This window comes from Mytilus edulis, chromosome 9 (assembly GCF_963676685.1).
Source record: "Mytilus edulis chromosome 9, xbMytEdul2.2, whole genome shotgun sequence".
Classification (NCBI taxonomy): domain Eukaryota; kingdom Metazoa; phylum Mollusca; class Bivalvia; order Mytilida; family Mytilidae; genus Mytilus; species Mytilus edulis.
In genome coordinates this window covers 55,209,349-55,219,858 of record NC_092352.1, presented here as the reverse complement: position 1 = coordinate 55,219,858, position 10,510 = coordinate 55,209,349, and the positions used below count along the sequence as shown (strand labels likewise).

Sequence of the window (10,510 nt, the reverse complement as noted above, 5' to 3'; positions counted from 1 at the left end):
AGATAAAAGAAAAAAATAAGATGGATAGTCATACAATGACAGCAGGTTTGTAACTTTTTTTTCTCTCGTCTTTATAAACAAATGTGTGGGACAAGGCATAGGCCCTTTCTTCAAATGTATACTTCAGGAACTTTAGAATTAGGGCATCATAATAACTATTCTTGCTGAATTATTCCCCGCATTTAATATGTGATTATCATATAGAATATGAATAAAAGGAGAATTTATTAAAATAATTAAAAATAAGGATTATTTTAATGATTCTCTTGTAACAACCTTCATTCTATTTTAAACTTCTCTACATAATACTAGTCTCATGTACGTCACCCAATGATCATGTATGCCTTTGAAAAAAAAACCATTTAAAAGCATACTGTGAAAGTATAAAGAATACACAAACAATAATGTAAGTGCAAATCTACAAGACAAGGCCGCTGCTTTGTTTATTTTTAAAAAATATGTTACACATGAGCGTTATAAAAAAAACCAATTTTGTATATATTATACGTAACTTTTTGGTATTATGTTGTGCGAAGTCTATTATATGCAATTATCGCTATTTTGTGCATTTTTCCTTTGATCTTTTTTGTGATAATTTTCATATCATGCTTCTCGCTTGAGATGGAAAAATTATCGCTAGAAACCAAGGAGGCCATGTGGCGTTGCTAACGAAATTGACATTGAAATTGACAACGTCGTCATAGGTAAAATAGCGATAAACAGATTATCATTGGTCATCTCAACTCGATTGCTTTTCTCACTTTCACTGTACCAGCTGAAGCGAGAAAATCAATCTCGTTGAGATAATCAACGATAATCTATAATTATATACTTCACACAACATAATAATTTAAAGAAAAACAACCTTTTAGTGCTGTCAATCTTATCAGCTGTTGTGTTTAATGACGAAAACCCCTGTTTTGGGCAGGAAACTGACTACAAGATAGGTGCGACACCTTTACATCATGAAAAGACATGAGAAAATAATTTCACTCTAATCTCACTACATTCAACCGTATGAAATTGTATTTATGATGATGTTGAAATGTTACCAATTGGTTTTGTTTTACTTTTGAAATTACAACTATGAGAAAGTTATAGAAATAAATCAAAATGAGCTTTTAACAACCCTAACTTATCTTTTTCCTTAGATTGATTTTTTGAATATTTAAATTGAAGCAAATACTTAAAATCATCAAAGTTGTGAATTCTAAAACTATTTTTTTTTCATTAATTTCTATATATAACTCAGGAGAAAAGAGATACCAGGGAAAATTTGATGATCCAGATACAAATATAAAAGGTAACTACAATGCATATGTAAAGTCCTATTTTAGTTATACCCTTTTTTGGGGGGAAAGGGGTGGGGGGGGGGGGGGGGGGGGGGGGGGTTAAACAGTACCTTCTAGACCACTTTCAAGTTTGTCCTTCTCTGGAAAAAAATTCAATTATGCATACCTTTTCGACATTCATTTACCAGATAGAGGGGTTCGTCTGTATCCCTACACTATTAATTGTCATCAAACGTCATGGTGATCATCATTGTGCAGGATAAACTAGAAATAATGTTTCTTCAGTAGGTACTTAATCACAATTCCCCAATGTCAGCAGTGCTGATTGTTAATTATGAGAATTCAATTTGCTGAATGATTCGTGCATTACAGCATCATAGTTTTATCGCTTAACATTGAAATAGAATTGAAGATGCCCCTAAACACACTAATGATGTTCACAAAAACCAACCAAAGTTTTATTAGAATTGCATTAAACTCAAAAGTTCTCTATTGTATCAGCTATCTTTAGGTCAAATTTAAATTGTAATTCCAATTTTAATTTGAGGAAATCTATTATCATATGGACACTTTATGGTCAGAGTCATTGACAAAAATGTTGCACAATTGCAGTTTACATTGATGGGATATTCAAAATTAAAATTTTTGACCAAATTGAAAGTATTGCATTAGAAGAAGATTAATAGCATTTTAATACATGTAGTTGCCATAATCAATTTTTGATTTTATGGTAATGATTACTGTTTTACTGAGCTTGCTCCGTCTAGTCCTCTGGACTGTGAAATACCCATAGAAGCAGAAAAGCAAGACATAGTTGTTGCTTTTTTGTCTGCATCAGCAATTTTAAGTTTTCTACTTAAGGTGGTATGTTACAGGGAGATAACTCTGTAAAAATCAGTTAAACGTTTAAATCAAATCTATTGTTTCGAAAATATTAAGCATCTCAATGATACATGTATATACACAGTATTAGAGACCATGAAATTAATCAAACCAATGATGCTTTGGCCAAAATATTTGAAATTCTAATACCTAATTTTAGTTTAATAGATCAGTTTCTTAAGACTTCATATATTTAGTGGAAGTTAAGTTGGTACCAAACACCTTAACTAAAATTAATTTGGCTTGTTTAATTTTCATAAAAATTTTGAAAATATTTGCTTTGGTCATTTGACAAAAATATCGAAAATTTAAAACACTTGAACCAAACAACTAGCCAGAAAAATTTCATTGGATATATATGTGTTTGAAATGTTCAGCTGATTTTACAGAGTTATCTCCCTGTAGTGTTATGTACCATCTTAATCTTCTATAAAACAAAGTAAATGGGATAACCATCAATCCATCTATCAGTATATGCACAGCAAAAAACACACAATGCAAAGGAATAGTGCTTTATTGCTGCTCTTCATCCCTAAGTCACAATGCAGCCTTCAACATGGAGAAACTCACACCTCACTGCAAATCACAAGACCACCTGTAGCACTGTTTGTCAGTTAATTTATTAGCAAATATATTTTGGATGGATTATTGTAAGTTGTATTACCATCAAATCAAGCCCTTTTGAAGAAAATTGAAAGTAGTACAGATTAAAAACCAGTTTCTATGCATAGGTGTAAAATAAAAACTATATGTAAAACATCTTTTAGTAGTTATTAAAGGAATCAGATGAAAGGTGAATAATTGGTAATCCTTGTAGAACACATATTGATATTTTCATTATTGTTTGTTGAATACTGTTGAATCATTTATTTTCTTGGGTACCAATTTTCATGGATTGCAGAAAATTTGCCTTTTTAGTGGATAGCGAAAAATTTGCCTTTTTGTGGATATGTGATTTTGTGGTTTTGCCAAAGTCTGTATACGACCTGATAGAAAATTTGTACTTCGTTGAATATTTAAATTCATGGTTTACCTGTACCCATGAAAACCACGAAATTGGTATCCAACGAATAATAATGAATCCACAGAACCAATTTTTCTGTTTGACTGACAGCAAGGAAAAATATACATATATAACATAAATCTTCTAGTGTGAATATGTTGAATTGTGTTTGCAAACTTTTCAATATCATTTCGAAATTAACTTTGTTTCCTAGAAGTTGGACAGAAATAAAATTGAGAAAGGAAATGGTGAATATGTCAAAGCGACAACCACCGGACCATAGAGCAGACAACAGCCGAAGGCAACCAATGGGTCTTCAATGTAGCGAGAATTTCCGCACCCGTAGGTGTCCTTCAGCTGGCCCCTAAAAATATGCATAATAGTACAGTGATAATGAACGTCATACTTAACTCCGAATAATACACAAGAAACTAAAATTTAAAATCATACAAGACTAACAAAGGCCAGAGGCTCCTGACTTGGGACAGGCGCAAAATTGCGGCGGGGTTAAACATGTTTATGAGATCTCAACCCTCCCCTATACCTATAGCCAATGTAGAAAAGTAAAAGCATAACAATACGCACATTAAAATTCAGTTCAAGAGAAGTCCGAGTCCGATGTCAAAGATGTAACAAAAGAAAATAAATAAAATGACAATAATACATAAATAACAACAGACTACTAGCAGTTAACTGACATGAAAGTATAATCAAACCTCTTTTTAAAACAGGAAGCGTTAGCAACCCAAACAACTACAGAGGAGCAGCAGTCCCTAGTTGTCTAAGTAAGTTGTTTGTAAAGATCTTATGCAAAAGATTATATTTATTTGTAACTGAGAACAACATGCTATGTAAAAATCAATAAGCTTTAGAAAACTGAGTTCCTATCTTTTCAATTTATCTATGAATGACTCTCTGTGATAGCTTAATTATATAAGAAATGTGATCCTGTAGGTATAGGGAATACAACCTTAGATTGTTTCAGTGGCGGATCCAGAACTCTCAAGGTGGGCCCGCTGACTCACCTAAGGGGGGCCCGCTCCAGTCATGCTTCAATGATTCCCTATATAATCAACCAAATTTTCCCCCTGGATCTGCCTATCTGTTTGATGTATGCAACTGACATAATTTTAATGTCTCAAACCAAAGAAGGGCTACAAAACTATTGAATTGTAAAAATTAGCAATTATCACTGAACATATACAAAACTCAAATAATAGTGCTTAGTTAATCAGGTAAAAAAAAGTCTGGTCAAAATCTTATCAAAATTTTTCAGGAGTATAAAAACCTAGGTATTGTAATGAGAGCATCAGGTTATTCAAGTACTGCAGTTGAAGATCTAAGTAAGAAATCTCTTAAAAGTAAATTTCATGATTATACGTAAATTTTATTGTACACATATAAATAATACACCTTTGCTCTTAAAACTTTTTGACTCCAGTGTTAAACCTGTACTTCTATATGAAAGGGAATTGTGGGGTCGTAACATTCTTAACCTGGACAAAAGATTAACACCAGGTGCAAATAACAATTTAGAAGAAAAACTATTTTAATTTCTGTATGTAATAAAGGTCTTTGTCTCATGTCTTGTGTTTTTTGCTCCAGATTGCATTAATGTTTTTTTTCTCTTAATTCAGGTTTAATCCGTAGTCATATGGTGCCAATGTTGCCTACTGGGAAGATACTATGCAAATTTTGTGGTGAAGAATTTTGGTTGGCCAGAAATTTACAGAAGCACCTAACTTACTCACATCTTGAAAAGGGAGGTCAGATGTATGTTAGTACAGAAGAAAATCTTGTCCATCATTTTGAGCGTAGAATTGAAGAGATGAATACGGTACCAAAAGAACTTGCTCTCGAACATCGGGACAAAAAAAGGGTTTTCCCAAAAATGCATACATCTGTTGAAAACGAAACAAATTCATCGGTTAATAAAGCTACGTACGATATTGATGTTATCCTGACTAAAATTAATTGCAGTAATGACCAACTGCTAAATACGGTTTATACTACTGATATTTGGTTTTGTCGAACATGCAACCAGAGTTTTACAGGAAATAACTTGACAACTCAACTGCAAAAACATCCATGTGGTCATCAATTCTCAGTGCTATATATCTATCCCCAAGTGAGCATAAGTCTACCATCCACGTCAGATGACATACCATCCATTCCTTATCTAGATCTGGATAGTTTTTTATTGGAAAATGGATTGGTTTATGTTGAAAGTACTAGTTCTAGTGGAACTGAGACTCAAAATAACAGTCAAATTGAGACTCAAAGTAACAGTCGAATTGGAATTGAGACTCAAAATAACAGTCAAATTGAGACTCAAAATAACAGTCAAATTGAGACTCAAAATAACAGTCGAATTGAGACTCAAAGTAACAGCCAAATTGAGACTCAAAGTAACAGTCAAATTGAGACTCAAATTAACAGTGGAATTGAGACTCAAAGTAACATTACTAGCAAACCACCAATTGTCACCAAAGAACTGATCGGTGCCAGTAAAAATGTTACTAAAAAAATGGATGTAGTTGACAGTAGGGTAAATTTAGTGAACAATAGTAACAAAGATTCAAATGTATCAGATATTAGTGATGATATTACAGCAATCGTGGAGAAGTTTAGAGAAGCTTTTAATTTAAAATTTGAACAAGATATTATCAAGATGAGGTGTCCTAAATGTCTTGTGGAGGTTTATCTAGATGATTTTGATGAACATACTAGCTGTGAAAGCATACAGTTGAAAAATCAAGTACTAAGAGTTTGTTCTGTATGCAAAATTGGTTTTCTTTCAGAGTCTCTATTGAATGCTCACATCTTTTTTGAACATAAGAACAAATCTCAAGATGTAAATTTTGGACAAGACATTCAATCTGATGTACCGGTGAATACGAGAAGTCTGGATCATAAGGAATTAAACACACTGTCCAAACAATCTGTGATTCATGTAGATACCAAAACTCAATTAGACGATATGTTAAAAACAATACTTAAATCAAATACTAATTATATTTTTGATGAAATTTTTTGTATTTTTGAACAGGGTCATGTACAAAATATGCTAAATCAGAAAGAAGATCAGAAAAAAGATGCATATGTGAAAAACGAAGGGAAGGTTGATGAAGGAAAAGTAAAAAGGGAAATTATCTCTATTGGTTGTAAAATTTGTAAAACTTTCACGTCATGTGAAAAGTTATCTTCCCATTTTTACCTTGTTCATTGTACTAATACAAAATGTTGTAGGTTCTGTGAAGAAATGTATGTAGGAAATGTTCACGTCTGCTGCAATGAAAAAGAACCAAAATATATCACAAGGATAAATAAAATGAAGGTAATGAGAAGACAGACCAAAAAGACGCATTTAATCAGAATACAGGGTAAATCGTCAAAGGAGAAAAAAATTAGACAGGTATTGGGGCAGTTATTTTGTCAATGTAAAATCTGTAAAGTGGGATTCCTTTCTCTGCCCAAATTGAATGTACACATTTTAAATGAGCACACTGATAAACATGTGTGTATTTTATGTAAGACAATCTTTGCATCTGAAAACTGTGCTGAAAATCATTTATGTACGGAAATTACGGAACAATTGAAAAAGAAGAATAATGTGACTGGTTTGTATGAAATATGTTACGATAGACAAAAAGATGAAGTACAAAATCCAAAAGACATGCAAAATCAGAGCACAACTAATTATTTGAAGTGTCCTGAATGTGAAGAAGAGATTGTTGTTGATGACTTTAATGAGAACACTAAACTACAAAATCAAGTGATATATACATGCAGAAATTGTAAACTCAACTTTAAATCAATTTTTTGTACTATATGCAAATGTCCATTCGATTCCTTGGAAATGTTGTACTCCCATTTTTACAGTCACCACCAGACAGACACAAAATGTTGTCTCTTTTGTCGACTAGCATATATAGGAGACAATCATTATTGTGGGAAAAGAGAAAAAAATGCTGAAAACGCGGAAAATGTAACTAAAAGAGTATCAAATTACAAAATGCATTTTAAAAAAAGGTTAAAAAAACAGAAATGTATAAAGTGTGAATATATAATTAACTTTTGTACAGAAAACACTGATGTCTTGTCTTGTAATCAGTTCGGTTGTATTGCTTGCCGCAAAGTTGGAGAATGTCATGGTGACACTTGCCACATCTGTGGGCAAGTTTTTCATTCTTTCGCACATAGATCATATCACGAATACACAGAACATCAGGAGGGAGTTATAGAACTATGGACGAATAGAAAGAAAGAGTTTAGAAGAGATTATCTAAATGATTATAATATAAAGAGGTATAAAAAAAAAAGAAAAGATCGACATAAGTGTGAAATTTGCGAAAAGAGGTTCACTTACTTTGTGAAAAAGAAACAGCATGAATTAGAAGTACATGGTATTCGTGGTACCAAATATCATTGTGATGTTTGTGATATGAAAGATGGAAGTTATGAAAGGATGAAAAAACATATGGAAGAACACTATAAGGGGGAAGGTACACCCAATACAGAAGAAAGTTCCGCCAAAAAAGAAGAAAAAAGAGTGGTCTGCTATAAATGTGGTAAATCGGTACTTAAAAGGAATCTAAACGCCCATGTAAGAAAATATCATGAAACTTCCAATAGTAGCAGCACTTTACCCATAACAATAGGAAAGATAGTTTGTTATAAATGTGGTCTAACTGTCAAGAAAAAGAATTTCAATGCCCATTTTCGTGAACGGCATATGGAGAAAGAAGAAATGTGTGAGATTTGTGGCAAAATGTTTTATCATCGAGGCAAACTAAATGAACACAGAAAATTAAAACATTCTGAAAATATAGAAAAAAAGGTTAAAAAGAAAGGACCTCCACAACAATGCAACATTTGTGGAAAAATTTTAGCCAACAAAAAGTCTTTGTACATTCATGAGAAATATAAACACGCACACAAGAAATTCCAGTGTCAAATTTGCGGCAAGAAATATTTTTACAATTTCTTACTAAAAGACCATATAAAACAAATTCATGAGAAATTCAATCCATTTGTTTGTCAATACTGCAGTTACAGATGCTATATGAAATCATCGCTTGTGAAACATATGCAGCACAATCATTAATTCATTGAAAAAAAAATTGTATTGTTGAATTTTGTGCATTTATTCATTGTCATTTAGTTATGTCTTGCTGTTTTGAAGTAGTGGAGGGCTGGACTATGGTGTGCTGTTTCTGTAGTAGCTGTCAGCTATAAAGTTTTTGATTAGGTAAGGGGTGCAACTAGTGGTAATTATAATCATATTTGGTGGTATGTTGTGCATCTTGATTTTTTTTTGGCATAGTTTGTTGTAATGTATTGCCATTTTAATTTCAACTTAAACATTAAACTTTCATAAATTTCATAAAGGTGAGACAAATCTGTGTTTCAACATTGTTTTTAAGGTGGTACCTAACACTACAGGGAGATAACTTTGTAAAAATCAGCTAAACATTTTAATCAAACTTTTCAATGATCAAATTAGTGTTTGTCAAACTGCTTTATAACCAATGAAATTTATCTGATAAAGTGGTTGGTTTAATTTTTTTTTTTGAAATTTTTATATTTTTGTCAAAGGGACAAAGTAAGCATTTTGTCAAAATTTTATGAAAATTTATAAAATTGAGAATGGAAACGGGAAATGTGTCTTTAGAGACAACAACCTGACTATAGAAAAAACAACAGCAGAAGGTCACCAACAGGTCTTCAATGTAGCGAGAAATTCCAGCAACCGGAGGCGTGCTTCAGCTGGCCCCTAAACAAATATATACTAGTTCAGTGATGACTAGCCAAATTAATATTAGTCAAGGTGTTGGGTACCACCTTAAAGTATATACTAGATGGTATCACTAAAATGTGTACAAGATTTTCACAATATTGTTTGAAAAAATGTTTATACATGTAATATATACATTCAATAGAAAACTGTATAAGAAATTAAAAGTTTTTGTAATTATTTTCTAGAAAAGAGACATTTATTTTTATATGTTCAACATTTCATTGAGATTTTGTATAATAGTACACAAGAAAAAATCTTCGAAAATAGAACAAAAGTTAAGTATCAATACAAATGAATTATATTTTAAAAGCAGATGAATTATGCATACACCTTAAGAAAATAAGGTCAAAAGTCTGATTTATTTGCAGTGATGTACAGTTTAATAATCTCCCCTCAATGAAATATTTCTTTATGTAAATTATCTCCCCTCAATGAAATATTACTTTTCGGTAATGTACATTACCCTTATTTTCACTATTACAGGTTTTTTGATGTGATGGGAAATATTTAATTTTGATTCAAATATTAATTATGTTTTTCAAGATATAAAGTGTTAAAAGTGATTAATCAGTTATTAAATCCAGTTTGATAAACCATGTTCCCGACTTTGATTTTGAAAATTGATACATATGGATTTGAAGAAAGTAATGTGTCATATGTTCACATAAATGATCAGTTAACAGTATTCTATAATCTTCTTTGAATAAATATAATTTGATGTTTAGATGTGTACTTATTTGTCGGTCATATACAAATTTGCTGAAGATAGTGAAATTGTGTAGAATAAAGAAAATTATTATACCTTTGTATACTTTTAGCAATATTTTTTTTTATTCTCATTCTGCCAGATAGACATGCTCACTTTTTATGTATCAATCCATACATCAAATATAGTTGACATACTGCTTAAAAGCATCTGAGACACAGACGCAAACTTAACATTGATCAATTAGCCATGAAAGTGAGGTCAAGGTCATGGAGATACTTGCCAGGCAGACATGTACACCTTATAATCATTCATAAACAACAAATAGTTGACCTACTGTTCATAGTATTTGAAAAACAAACCTTATCACATAACTTGATCCTTGATCACAGATCAATGTATAAAATGTATTTCCTAATCCCCAAATGGTGCACATGCTGAAATGTCTCCTATTTTACTGAGCACTGATTTCATGTAGAAAGTTTCCAATATAAATGTTTTTCTGCAAATTTTACAAACAATGATTTTAAATATCCATGGCAATGAAATTAATTTCAGATAATCCTTTCAGACAGACATGTACAACATACAATTATGATTCAATATACCAAAAATCGTTGATATATCGCTTAATGGTTTTTGAAAATAAGACCAAAACACAGAAAATTAACATTGACCAATGAACCATGAAAATGAGGTCAAGGTAAAAGAGGGACAGTCAAACTCGTAGATTGAAAACAAACTGACAACGCCATGGCTAAAAATAAAAAGACAAACAGACAAACAATAGTACAGAAGACACAACATAGAAAACTAAAGACTAATCA

The 10,510-nt window shown here is 31.7% G+C and overlaps 1 protein-coding gene across 1 annotated transcript in view; it reads left to right on the top strand.

Moving 5' to 3' along the window:
- LOC139490061 (uncharacterized) overlaps nucleotides 1-9,784 on the top strand; it is a gene marked incomplete in the record, with an annotated part of 31,316 nt that extends 21,532 nt beyond the window's left edge. The window contains 3 exon segments of the mRNA XM_071276912.1: nucleotides 1,253-1,303; nucleotides 3,909-3,962; nucleotides 4,815-9,784. Coding sequence (XP_071133013.1) covers nucleotides 1,253-1,303; nucleotides 3,909-3,962; nucleotides 4,815-8,284 — 3,575 coding nt within the window.
- Nucleotides 9,785-10,510: the final 726 nt, after the last annotated feature.